Source organism: Terrapene carolina, unplaced genomic scaffold (assembly GCF_002925995.2).
Source record: "Terrapene carolina triunguis isolate 2854851 unplaced genomic scaffold, T_m_triunguis-2.0 Scaffold66, whole genome shotgun sequence".
In the NCBI taxonomy this organism is placed as follows: Eukaryota; Metazoa; Chordata; order Testudines; family Emydidae; genus Terrapene; species Terrapene triunguis.
Genome location: NW_020664417.1, coordinates 56433133 through 56447861, shown reverse-complemented (window position 1 = coordinate 56447861; position 14729 = coordinate 56433133). Strand labels below are relative to the sequence as shown.

General features: G+C 42.9%; 1 protein-coding gene across 1 annotated transcript in view; it reads right to left on the bottom strand.

Moving 5' to 3' along the window:
• The window catches only part of CORIN (corin, serine peptidase), a 279991-nt gene that overhangs the window by 20153 nt on the left and 245109 nt on the right, over positions 1–14729 (bottom strand). Inside the window, exon 18 of the mRNA XM_029910685.1 lies at positions 584–706. Within this exon, the coding sequence (XP_029766545.1) occupies positions 584–706 (123 nt within the window). The remainder of the gene's footprint in view (positions 1–583; positions 707–14729) is intronic.

Sequence of the window (14729 nt, the reverse complement as noted above, 5' to 3'; positions counted from 1 at the left end):
ATTTGTCTGACCTCTCCTGCACTTGCCCTATTTACCTGCCTTGTGAGGCTGGCCTATTGAGTCTGCAGTCTTCTTCCCTGAGGGACAAGCCTCCACTGTCGGAGGGCTTGTAGGAGCACTGACCCGAGTCAGCAGGGAAAGAGGACATGCATCTGAAGAAGTGGGGTTTTTTACCCATGAAAGCTTATGCCCAAATAAACATTAGTCTTTAAGGTGCCACCGGACTCCTCGTTCTTTTTGTGGATACAGACTAACACGGTTACCACTCTGATACAGGGAAAGAGGGAGGCTGTGATTCTGTGATTAAAAGCTTATGATGATAGTTACAGTCTACAAAATTACAATCAACCGGAAAATTAGATTCAATGAAGAGGACCCAAAATGAGAGTGAAGTTGTAAGAGACATTAGCCTCACTGTGGAATTTACATTACGTCATGCATAAGTATGTTTATGTGAACGCAAACACAGATACCTTTCTGCACTCAGAACACAAAACTCACTAATGGAAATACCATCCTTCATTGCTATAGTTCCATCCACCTCTCTGAAGCACATATGGAGCACACACTAGCTGTCCCTTACCCTTTCACTAGAAGGGCAGGTAACGTGGATGCATTTTTATTCTTCCAGTCAGAGTGCAGATTCAGCCACTTTTGATGGTGTAGTTGCTCATTTTCTTGTACAATTTTTGTTGCAGACAGCCCCCTGAAATGAATAAAAACAGTCCATGGATCTTCAAATATCTTTGACTCTCACTGTCCTGACATTACAGTTATGGGAGGGAAAGATGCTTTAGTACCTCCCCTTTATGCCAAAGTCAGGCAACTGAATGATACTCCAGATCTGCAGATGGTTGCAGGACAGGTTTTGGCCAAAGTCAGACCTACTCACATTTTATTATTATTCATGAAAAATGTTCTAACAAGTGGGAGTGGGAAATGGAAATGGCAAAAGTTCTCTGGTGGCAGAAAACATAAGCATTATTTCACATCTGCTTTATTCATTACTATTACATTTTGGTCATAATGCTCATAATTACATCCAAGCTTTTTCTTCCCATAAATTTCCTTTCCAAGCAATTTTCAGTTACCCACTACGTGTCTGTTTAGCTCATATTGCTTCCGCAAGATATAATCAGGAATGATGATCACAGTATGGATTGATTTTATTCATACTGATCAACAGAACCTCTCAGACAGAGGAAAATTTCAGAACATATAAAAATAGAGTCTCTTAAATGAAAGTAGCCGATAATCAGATTTGGCAGGTTGGTAAGATCAATTCCCCCCCCCCTTTTTTTTTCCTGGTAAGTAAGACTTCCATCTCTCTCTTTGAAGCTCTTCATTGTAAGGTTACTTATACAAAGAATTGAGCCCTCAAGCACTTACTTGGTTCTAGATTCAGCAACTGCTTGGTCAAAAAATTATACATTTTTCTCCTGAATTAATTTGCACAAGATGCCATTTAAAAAAATGAAAAGATTTTTTAAAAATCATTTATGCGTCAGACAAGCAGTTCAATTTAAGGAAACATCAGATCATTCTGCCCCAGAATACAAATAAATAAAAAAATTAGCAAATTCTCAAACATAACAGCAGGAAGATTCTTCATGGATTTGGATTTCAAAATATATGGTGCATATGTGCATGAACATGAAAACTGGATAAAAGTAGTGATCATTTGTTAAATTTCATTTCATTTCAGGAGATTTTGCACTCTTGAAATATTGCTCTTCTGCAAAACATTTGGCAAAATTGGCTATTTTTAATCTTAAAACCCTGCAAAAACACCCATTTCTGAATATTTGCTCTTGTGCTGTGAATTTGAAATGTGTTCCATATGTAGCTCTGCAGCATCAGTTCACTAACAAAATACCAGATCCTTAAGTCCAGCCAAACTGTACCAGGTACAGCTCAGGTACACTAAAGTTCGCCTTTATGCTCCCCTGATCTATATGTCCGAATGGTTCCCAAGCATAAGAAAGAGCAGATACTCTAGACTCTAGAGTTATTCACCCTAGCTGTGATCAGCTCCAGGAGGCTGAAAAAGCAGGCAGGAACTGACAAGGCATAGGGAAGCCTCCGTCATGTTCCGTTACCCCTGGTCGCATGCCTCCTTCTCCAGTAGCAGAAAGGCAAGGCTACGTTCAGGCCTAGGTAACATCAAAGCACAGTGGGACTATGCAGCTCCATAACAATCTATATGACAGATACCCCAGGGCCAAAAATTTTGCCCCTCCCAAAAAGAGGGACAGAGAGCTGAAATTAGGGGTGTATATATTTGAAAGAAAAGAATAGAAAAGAATAGAAAAGAAAAGAATCTTAGGGGGACACACACACAAAGAAAATTGAATAGTAATATGGAAGACACAGGAAAAGGAAAAATGTGTATGGGGGCTAGCTCCAGACATTACAAACTTTTAGATTTAGATTGACAAACTTTAAACTGATAAATAGATGTTACATCATCTGGCAAAAGCAAGTTTTTGTTTGCTTGAGTATTTAAAGAAGTCAAATAAATTTTGGAAGATTCATATGAGATACCTAAAGCCAGGGCCGGCTCCAGGCACCAGGCACCCAAGCTGGTGCTTGGGGCGGCACCTGCCGGGGCTCGCCGCCCTGCGCTCTGGCCGCCGGGGGGAGAGCCGAGCCCCAGCCGGGGCTCGCCGCCCTGCCCCCGGCGCTCTGGCCGCCGGGGGGGGGGAGGGGAGAGCTGAGCCCCTACCGGGGCTCGCCGCCCTCCTCCCAGGGCTCCGGCCGCCCTCCCCCTCGGCGCCCTCCCCCCCCTGGGGCGGCAAAAAAGCCAGAGCCGGCCCTGCCTAAAGCAGCTTTCTGTCTGGAGCTAAAGCAATGCAATGGACTACCACGGAAAATCTTTCAAAGCTGGTGAAACTAGAGGCGAAAACCCACCCAACTGTGATTTTACTAAGGTGGTGGCAAGGGTCCAGGGAAAATAAGTGGGAAGGAAAGATAAAACCCTGTTATTACTATCGTTATTTAAGTGTTGACAATGTCCTTAGGAATGATGGTCCCGCTTCAGCAAAGTGCTCAAGCATGTGCTTAACTTTTAGCATGTATTTAAGTCCCATTGACTTAAGTGTCACTACGTACTGATTAGTTAGACATTGGAAAAGGGGAAAAAAAACAAGCACAGTGGAAATTATGGCTAAAGAAAAATAGTTCTGTACATATTATTAAGGGCCTGATTGTGCCTTCCGCATGGACCCAAAACTCCCAGTAAAGTCAGTGGAAGATCTGGGTACATAAGAAATGCAGGATCTGCACTAAGAAGCACATGCTGACTGTGAAGATGAATGGTGAACAATGTATTGTATTTCAAAAAAAGTTCCGACCTTGTCTGAGCAATGGCTGTAAAAAGAAAACATGATGGATTCTCAGATTCTGCCAAGATGCCTTTAAGCTTTCAATGAAACATTCAACTCTCAGACTTATATTTGTTCCCTCATCAAGATTTTTTTTTTAATGACAATCTAAAGCCATGATGACTCATTAAAGACACAGAAAAATCTGGTTTTCCTCAGCAGGAAAAACCTGCAGGAATGACTTTTTCAAGATTCTAAAAAGCTGTTACACATGAAGAGTTTTTAAAAAGTGTAAAAAAACCCAATACTGTTTTCCTTTAAACTGAAGTTAGACAAAAGTCATGGGTAGGTTTGGAAAAATACAGATATTCAGGGCTACTGCACAATTAATGAACCATAAACAAACTGATTCATAGTTTAATTGTATTTTTAACCATCTTACAGTTTCTAATGCTGGATTCCACCCCCCAGGAAATCTGTTACTATTTGGGCCTTTCCTGGAAAACTAATTTGTTTTTCAGATCCATCCATTTGATCTACTACAGAAGTTTCCGTTATGTCCAAGACCACCCTCCTACTCAGAAGATTATACAGTCCCTAAGCTTGACAGCTAAGGAATCCTTTATGGGAGAAGAGAGGGATAACACTTAGTATAATTTAAAATAAATCACTTATCTAATGTTAAAAAAAATAAAATTCCTTCTAGTACTTTTTAAATTAGACATGTGGGAAATTATGTTAAATTATATATTACACACACACACACACACACACACACGTAGTAGTAGAGAGTTTGGGGTTTTCTAATTTATATTGACCATCAGAAGCTTGTTAACCTGTAAAAATGTAAAGATAAAATTGAACTTCAATTACAACATTTAACAGTCTGAGTCCAAGTTTTCAAGTCTGCTAAACAAAACAAATAGCTAGAGAAACCTGGGAGTCTACATCTGTCCACCAGACAACTGAAAATAGGTTGGAATGGTTGCACTAAATGATATTTTCAGATTTATACCTCTTCAGCCCAGCCATTGTTATTATGTTAACAACTCTGCCTGTGTATCCTCTGAATAAGTTGCTGGTTTTGATATGTTTGAATTGCTATATGAAGGAGAGGGCTTAGCTCATAAATGGCTCCAGACACCTCATGGTTTTCCTGTAAAGAATGATTTATCAGCCATAAAAATTAACAATATGGTACATCATGTTCTATGTCAGCAGTGAGTTAGTTTGCCAGGTCTGCATCAACTAAAATCTGACAATAACCCAAATTCTGGATTCCAGCCAATGGAAGGAAGAATCAGAAAAAAAAAATCAGGAAAAATGTCAAAGGGCCTAGAGATTGCACCTGCATCTTCCTCATAGGGCAGCACATGGCATTAGGCTATTTTAAAATCTGAGTTATATTACTTTTACAGTTGTTTAAAACAGGTAGCATCCATTGGTTAGCTTACTATACAAGTTGTTAATGATCAACTAAGCATGGTTTTTTGGCAATGGTTGTCAATGCTACCATATGGAAATACTCTCAGCAGGACTGGCAGAATTAGACACTCTGAGGTCCTATCCTTGGATTCTGTCCATTTCTCCTCTGGGCATATTAAACTATTATCACTCCATGATCTACTAGCCAGCAGTGGTTGCTAATGAGCACTTTTAAAACAGTTCTCACCTCACCAAATGAAGGCTCTTCTGCAGCAAAGAGCTTCTCCCTCCTGTGTCTGCTTATGGTAAACAGACACAGCTGTCTCCTATTAATTTCCAGTATTTTCTCATTTCCCCTTCCATCTCCTCCAACAATGTTCACAAAACCATTTTGTCTAACATTTTTGATCTGTCTTCTTTGTATAAAGAATCTGCCATGAGCAACTTCTCCATTACTTCATAATTTTGTAGAATGGTGTTTTATCCATTGTGTGGCTTTCACCAAATATGTAATTTATAAAATACATAATTCAGAAATATGTATTTTAAAAAATGAACACCATCATACTGGTTGATGGATGCAAGCTTATATTACCCCAGCGGGTCTCAAACTGTGGGTCGGGACCCCATTTTAATGGGGTCATCAGGGCTGGTGTTAGACTTGCTGGGGCCCAGGACCGGAGCCCCCAACCCTGGGCGGTGGGGCTTCGGCTTCGGCTTCAGCCCTGGGCAGTGGGGCTGAAGCCCTTTGGCTTTGGCTCCCCCACCCCCAAGAGCAATGGGGCTCGGCTGGGTTCAGGCTTCGGTCCCCCGTCCTGGGGTCATGTAGTAATTTTTGTTGTCAAAAGGGGGTCGCGGTGCAATGAAGTTTGAAAACTCCTGTATTACCCCCAAAATTGTGTGATCTTAATAAGGTAAAACAAACAGACTGTAGCTAGCCTGTGCTTTGTATTTATAAAAAGAAGTCATTCCAGATTATATTCTATAATAATATATCCATTCACCACCATTAAAAGGACACCATCAATTTGAATGCTCTGAAAGTGACTAAGTATTAAATCTAGTTCCTGAGCTCCCCCTCCACCCCCCTCCCCCCATTCCACAAAGCACTTCAGCATGTGCATAATTTACTCATTAAATCAGTGGGAGTACTCACAAGTGTGCTTTGTGTGATCAGGGCCCTTTTAAATAGTAAGCCCTGGTTGTTATTTCTCTCTCTTTTTCTTTTTGAGTTCTTTTAAAAAATGTTTTTATCTGGGTTTTTCTCCTTGCTGATGTTTATAAGGACTTTTCAGATAGAAAGAAATAGATTATATAAGGAAAGCAGCAAATCTGACTACATACATACACATAAAGATTAAGATCCTCAGTACCCTTTCTGTCCTTTTTCACCCTTTAGGGCCATAAAGGGGCCCTAAAAACCCCAATTCCAGCTGGAGTAAAATTCCCAGTGTAGGCAATGCAGAAGTCAGCTGCGAGGCTAATTTCCGAGGAGCTTCTGGCAAACCTAGGCATAGTGGACAGGGCCAGTGACGCAGTTTGGAGCAGGAGTAGCAAGGCATGACTGAGGTGGGGCCTGTGGTGGAGTTTCTGGGCAGCTCTGCAGCCCATAGGCAGCCATAATACTTAGAGAGGCCCCTGTATCATGATCAATGGAAATGGAGTCAGAGTGCCCATGTTCCCTGCAGGGGCTGTTATTGACATGACAACAAGGGAACAGGGAATGAGTGGAGTTAGGCTGGAAGCAACTCAGCCACATGGCCAAAGCAGTGCACAAGGTTTAATAACATTCCACTTCTTCAACTTAATCTGCTCAACTCAGCTTCACTCTTTGCTAACAAGAGAGCCCTCAAACTTGTGAGGGTGCAAAGATGGCCACTTAAGCCACTCCCACCTCCTGGCTGCAAGATCCATAGTGCACTTCTTACAGATGCAGCACAGAATTTCACCCATGGAATACAACCTGGACAAAGGAAGAAAATGGTTTCTTCCCTGACGTCTTTCAGGGTTAGTAATCTGAGGTTTTATTTTTAACTCTAGAAGGTACAAGGATTTTGATCAAAAGTGTGATTTTCAAATGTGTTATTTGTTTTTTAAAGACATACACACTTTTGGAGAACTTTCTACAGTTTTGACTGGACTTTCTCTGCCCTGTGCTGATTGGCTATTTGCACCAACCCTCCGCTTTCCCCTCCCTCACAGTCTCTTCATTTAAGCATCACTCCACACCTGCCCTCATACCATCTACTCCCATGGCCTTTCCCCATCACCCCTTTCCCTTTTTTTTCTGTTGACTGATTCCCTGCTAAGTAAACTCCATCCCTCCTGCCCCCCCCCCAAATATTGTGGAACTCACACTATACTTGCTGCCATCACATTATTCACTCTGTTTGTAAGAATCTTGTATGTTCTACCCCTTTCCCCATCCTGTGGATGTCATGTCTACTTAAATTGTAAGCTGTTCAGGGCAGGGAACCATCTACTGTCATTTGTACAGTGCCTAGCACAATGGGACCACACTCTTAGATCTTAGGCACTACCATACTGAACCTATTTAATAATAAAGCATTTTGGAGATATGCACAGTTCAAAAAGAAGAAGTGCTTGCACTTCTTGCAAGGTTTGTAACATTTGATTGGCTTATATCTCAAAAATCACCTGGCCCAGAAACTCCAAGTTTGCTTTAATCTGTTGGCATTGGCACTAATTTAATTACTCTCACCATTAAAACTTTATACCCTGTTTCCAGTCTGAATTTGTCTAGTTTTAACTTCCAGCCATTGGACCGTGTTGTAGCTTTCTCAGCTCGATTGAAGAGCCAATTATTAAATATTTGTTCCCCAGTAGATACTTATAGACAGTAATCAAGTCATCCCTTTTAACCTTCTCTTTGTTAAGCTAAATAGATTGAGCTCTTTGAGTCTATCACTATAAGGCAAGTTTTCTAGTGTTTTAATTATTCTTGTGTCTCTTCTCTGAATCTTCTCCAATTTACCAACAACCTTCTTGAATTGTGGGCACCAGGACTGAACACAGTATTCCAGTAGTGGTTGCGCCAATGCCAAATAGAGAAGTAAAATAATAACCTCTCTACTCCTACTCAAGATTCCCGTTAATGCATCCCAGGATTGCAATAGCTCCTTTGACCACAGCATCACACTGTGGGAGCTCATGTTCAGTTAATTATCCACAATGACCCCCAAATCTTTTTCAGAGTCACTGCTTCCCATGATAGTCCCCCATCGTATAAGTATGCTCTACATTCTTTGTTCCTAGATGTATCCATTTACATTGAAATGTATTAAAACATATTAAAATGTGGTGATTACTAAGACCAGATTCTCCAACAGAGTCCATGAAGAGCTGAGAATGGCCATCAATGTGCCATTATAATACCCCATGATAGTACCTGTATGGAATTATTGAAATGCATTATGAGGTCATTATAATACTCACACGATTCCAAGGTTCCAATAGAATACTTACATGACTACACAGACCATATGTGTGTAACTGAATAACCTTGTGGGTATTATAATACCTGCATGGATACATACAGCTTGAATGAACGAAGTTAGACTTTCTGAGCTCCAGACCATGGCAGCTATTTGAAACCTCATCTTATGGGTTTCTTAACCCAAAAAACCCCCATAGCATGTAAAATTTATTATAAAATGTATATTATATGCATATAATACAGTTTTATAATGCTGTTCCGTTTTACTCCATGGTGCTCTGTTAACTGATGGTAATACTAAATTACTTGAGTTAACTGTATAGTGAAGGCAAGGCCTATGGATTTTCAAAAGCACCTAAGTGACTTAGAGGCCTAAGGCCCATTTTCAAAATGAAATGGGATTTAGCTCCTAACACTCAGATCCTCAACGGTATGTCAATGGGAATTAGGTGACTAAATACCTTTGAAGATCTGAGCCTCAGTTACTTTTTAAAATGGGACTTTGATGCATTTGAAAATTTCACCCCATATCAATACTGCACAGATGTCTAGATCAATACATGTCTTTTAGAAAACTATAATGGACATCAGAGGTAACATGGTATTGTAACAGAGCTGATTTTTAAAATTAAGGAAATTGTCAGCAAAATAACTATGTTGGAGTTAAAGTTGAAACTAGGCATCTATAACACCAGAAAGCCAAGAAATTCTATGTTAAGGTTACACTTAAATAGCAGTACATCAAACAGTACTATGGAACTTTTAGAGCATGGTAGTAAGGTCCACATGGCCAGTCAGTGCATGGAAAGCTAGTTCGCTGTACATTCATATCCTGGTTTGCCATGCATTAAATCTCCATGTAGACAAGCCCTTATACTTCTGAATCTAGCACTGACTGTGAGGTGCATGTTCTATTAATAGGACTACAGCAATTTGGATGATATTACATACTTACCCAACAAGAAATGAGTTAAAGTACAATTATTGTCAGAAATGTGACAGATTGTTACTTAAAATAACTGCTTCTTGTTTGAATTCAGTGTCATATCTGCATACTTTACAAACAAAAATAAGTTTTTAATGGCTCTTTACTCCTGTTAGAAATAGAGAGACAATACAGCTAAGAGAGAGTAATCTGGAGGCTATCTGGACAGAATTAACTAAATTCTACAGAACTACTATAACAGGGTGCTCTGCCCTTTTCAGAGCCAGGGATCCTTGGGCTAGCCAGCTCTATTTGGTGGCAAAGCCCCTTTAGAAACATGTTTGGGCCTGATTGAGGGGACTATCAGAGCTATCTGGGAACTGATTCCTATAAAGGGCTGTGTAGAAGAGTGGACTCACCCCTAGAGCACCTCCTGACGACTGGAAATAATGTAAGCAGGGTCTCTCTTCTCTAGCAGCCCCTGCCCTGCAATGGTCTCTTGCTTCTCATAACTTGGCCCTCCAGCTCCATTCAGTGCCACCTCTTGTGTGGCAACAAAGTACAACTAATAAGAGTCAAAATGTCCTTGCAAAAAGGTCTTCAGCCTCAAGTCTAGGCCCATGGTCCTCACACCCTCTTGGCTGAGGGCTTTTTAGTGTCCTTATCCCCTTATATCAGGGGGCTTCACACAGGGGCGGCTCTATGTGTTTTGCCAAGCATGGCAGTCAGGCGGCCTTCGGCGGCATGCCTGCAGGCAGTCCGTGGTCACACGGATTCAGCGGCGTTTCTGCAGGTTATCTGCCGGTCCCGTGGCTTCGGCGTACCCACCGCTGAATTGCTGCCGAAACTGCGGGACCGGCGGACCTCCCGCAGGCATGCTGCCGAAGGCCGCCTGACTGCCGCCCTCATGGCGACTGGCAGGCTGCCCCCCGTGGCTTGCCGCCCCAGGCACGTGTTTGCTGCGCTGGTGCCTGGAGACGCCCCTGGCTTCACACCACCAGTAGGGGAACCCAGGCCCTGCCACTTCTCTGGGTTCCAGCCTAAGGACCATGTAGTGAGCAATCAAAGTCTGTTTGTTCAAGCCTACCCCCATAACTCCTCTGGGCTTCTTCCAACTACAGCCTTTTACCAGGACTTCTCCCCATAAACTCTCTAGATTCACCCATCTCTCAGAGCCAGAGCCGGGACCAGGGCCAGGACTCACAGGAATGTCCCCTAAAATCCCCCAATAAATCTCAAACCAAAAATATCACTCAACTCAACTTCTGCCCTCTACAGGCTTGACCTGTCATACCTCTTAAGTTTCCCTTGCACGATTCCTCACTCAAACACCTCCAGGGTCTTTTGCCCTGGAAGTCCAGTTCTAGCCATTTTGTCAGGGCTTCCCACCAGCACCTGTTCCAGTTTGGTGGCTGCTCTGTCTCATCCGGCCACCTCTCAGACATCACTACTTAGGAGAGGATCCCAGGGCTCCCTTCTTGACCCTTCTGGCCTCTCCACCCTCTAGTCCCAGAGAGCAGAGTACCTTCCTCTTCTCTTTGCAGCCCCTTTCTAAGTTGTGCTTCTCTTAAACTAAGCACCCAGCTCAGCTTCCTGACAATTAAGCCTGGCTCACCCTCCAGATGCAGCTTGGTATGTTAATTGGCCTCTCAGGCCCACATTAACCCATTCCTTGCCTATGTGGTTTACAAACTATCAAGAGGCTAAAAACACTTAGATGGAGCAGGGGGAGTATACCCTGGGTCTTCCACCTCCTAAGTGACTGCCCTAACCATCAGGCTATAGAGCAGAGGTGAGCAAACTAAGGCCCGCAGGCCACATCCAGCCCGTGAGACCGTCCTGCCCGGCCCTTGAGCTCCCAGCTGGGGAGGCTAGCCCCCCTCCCCTCCCCTGCTGTCCCCCCCTCCTCTGCAACCTCACCTCGCCATGCCACCCGCACTCTGGGCGGCATGGTTGCGAGCTCCTGCTGGGCAGCGTGGCTGGCTCCGGCTGGTAAGGGGGCAGGGAGGGTTGGATAAGGGGCAGGAGGTCCCGGGGGGGCAGTCAGGGAACAGGGATAAGGGCGGGGTGACTGGGGGGGGGTTGGATAGGAGGTGGGGTCCCGGGGGGGGCGGTCCTGGGAGGGAGCAGTCATGGGACAAGGAGCAGGGGCCAGTTGGATGGGGTGGAGGTTTCGGGGGAGGGGGAGCTGTCAAGGGATGGGGAACGGGGGGGTTGGATGGGGTTGAGGTTCTGGGGGGGGCAGTCAGGGGACTGGGAACAGGGGGGGTTGGATAGGTGTGGGAGTCCCGGGGGGCCTGTCAGGGGGCGGGGGTCCCGGGAGGGGGCAGTCAGGGGACAAGGAGCAGGCGGGGTTGGATGGGTCGGGAATTCTGAGGGGGACAGTCAGGGGGAAGTTGGAGGGGGCGGGGGCCAGGCTGTTTGGGGAGGCACAGCCTTCCCTACCTGGCCCTCCATACAGTTTGGCAACCCTGATGTGGCCCTCGGGCCAAAAAGTTTGCCCACCCCTGCTATAGGGAGACTCTCACTATTGCTTTCTGGCTCGCTGACTCTAAATATCCACAGTGGAACAGCTTCAACAGGAGAGATTGAGGAAGACTCACATCAGAATATCCCATAGCCCAGAGTTAGGGTACGCTGGCTCCTGAGAGAGATCCCTTTTCAAATCCTTTCTCCCCGTCATGCAGAGTGGGGAGCTGAACCCAGGTCTCCCACATCCAGATCTCCCACCAGTGGGCTAAATCAAGTTATAAGGAAGGCATCACCACCTTCTTCATCAGCATTTCTTGTAAGAATGGCTTAGGCACCTAAGCAGTCTGACTCCAGGTGAGGGATTCCTGGCTGTGGATTGCAAATTAATTCTCTGAAAGGGATGGGGCTTTGGACACAACTCTCTCATCAGCATCTCCCATTGGCTAGCTTATGTGGCTCCCCACCTAGCATGCTGGCTTTTGTGGATCCCATGCTACAGGCACCTATTGTATAAGGAGCCTCAGTGCTGAACTCAGGCTTTGTGGATTCCAGTGATTTTTCTGGACACCTAAAAGTTAGGTGTTGCAGAACCGAAGTCCTCTTGTGGAACTGGGCCCAAGTGTCTTGTCCTTGGTCACACGTGGAGTCTGCAGCAGACAGGGCCGGCTCCAGGGTTTTTGCCACCCCAAGCGGCACAAAAAAAAAAAAAGAAAAAGCCGCGATCGCGATCTGCGGCGGCAATTCGGCGGGAGGTCCTTCGCTCCGAGCGGGAGTGAGGGACCGTCCGCCAAATTGCCGCCGAATAGCTGGACATGCCACCCCTCTCCGGAGTGGCCGCCCCAAGCACCTGCTTGGCAAGCTGGTGCCTGGAGCCGGCCCTGGCAGCAGAGGTAGGATTGAACCTAAGTCTCCCAGAGGCCAACCTAGCACCGTACCTATTGAACCATCCTCCTTCTTCACAAGTATGTGTATCCTGAGGCATCAGACTAGCAAAACAAGTTGAATACTAACTAGAAAGGAAACAATTTCTGAGAAAAGTTACAACTTCTGGAATTATAAGCATGAATTGTTATAGTATCACTACATCTATTTACAGACACACACGTAGATACATGGTAGAGTATTCACATGCTACCTAATATGCATTACTTCAAGCCTATTTATGACTGCATATGCTTATTATTCTTTTACAGATTTTCAAATTTTTAAAATAAGTTTTGCAATTTCAGTCACAAGTTATACTGTGGTTTTGGTACTTCCAATTTATTAGAATTATTTTTGTCCCTGTTTAATAAAATAAATGTATGTTGATGAACTCTCTATGATCTTCACTCTAATATATTCCCAAGGATTTCATAAAATACACATGGACATTGTGCGTTGAGTGTATTAGAGAAAGATCAAACATATTTTACATTCTGTTGAGTGAGTTTTGAATACTAGGTTGAATTAATGAGCTGAAATACTGCAGTATTCACATAGCATTTGATTTAATAGCTGTCCTGTTTATTCTTAGAGCAAATAATGTATGTTGGATTCAGATGTTCAAACTTCTTTTAATAGTAGATTATGTATCCCTTTTGATTTCCTTGATGTTTCTGAGGACTTGTCTACATGGTGGGATAATGCGCACTACAAGGTGTGATTTCTAAAGAGCACTGATGTGTGGTGCATTAATTGGTCTGTGTAGACCCTGCTGGTGCATACTAAATGTTTCAAAATGTGCTAGGGAACATGTAGCAGTGCACATTACCCCACTGTGTAGACATGCCCTGAGCAGAAGAGATGCTGTCTCAACTCTTCATTTTTCTAACTCAGACCTGGTTAGAAGACAATAATCAATGGTCAGCATAGTAGTTCAGATGAGAAATAAATTAGTTTGTTAGTCCACCAGCTAGATAGAGCACATATTATTCTTTTGTATTCCAAAGCAGGTTACTATAGTTTACCATAATGACATTTGCTATCTCATCTTAGCATAGGAGGAGAAAGGGAGATTATTCCATGCAGTTTTCACAGAGTTGCTAAACAGAAATATTTGCTAGAAACTTGCTTTTGGCAGACTTCAACTTTGAATAGACCATGATTGTTTTATCACTGCCTGATCAGCAGATGTGGGTTTCCAAACACATGAGAATAACTTGACCAGCCCAATGTCAAGTGAAAACTACAACCATCTAGGCCTACTATTCTTACCATTCAGTAGAGAATGCCCATCTTTAGAAATGTACCAGCTGACCCTCATGCAGTGAAAAGGTTTCCAGTCAGCATAGAAGCATATGAACAATTCACTTCATGTTTAACATTTTTTTCACATTAGGAAAAACACATGAACTTCAAAGAAAAAAATACATTCCATCATTTGACCAGTGGACATTTTGCCAGTCTACTTATCAAAGCTTTTGAGACAATGTTTTCATCTGTCTCATAAGTGCAACATGTACAGTTTTCCACATCATATCATATCATTATGTTGCGCTGTAACAAATTGTGGAAAAAATACAATCAGCATGGAATTAGTATTGACTGGCAGCCAGACAAATAGCCTGAGTTTAGTGCAATAGGCAGAAACTGGGTTACTTTTTATGTTGCTCCAGCTACCAGAGGTCAAGTTTATTATATCTACATTTTCAAACTGACTTATGTTTTAGGATCTGTCATTTAGAAATGTTATTCATGTGTATTTGGAACCATTTGCTAAATTCATCTAACAGAACCACATTTCATTGTCATTAAATTCTATTCATTTGTTTGCGGCTAATTTAATTCTCAATAATTAAAACAAACAAACAGATTCACAAGCAGTTAGAAAGACATTCCTTCTATGTTCTAAAGATTACAGAGCACTGGGACTTGTCATCTGGAAATTCACTACTAAATACAACTATGATTTCTATCTTGAACAACTGTACAGAGAAGAAAAGTACCATGTACTACTTTCCTCATAATTTCAGGCATAAGGTAACATAGACTCACATGAACTATTATTAAACAAATTATATATCTATATAACAAATGCCTTCTGTATAATGGCATCATACAGGTGGCATTTATTTGTTTAGATCTTTAAATTTATTCATGGTGGCAGGGAATGTAAATCACAAAATATTCCCTTTTTAAAATCACT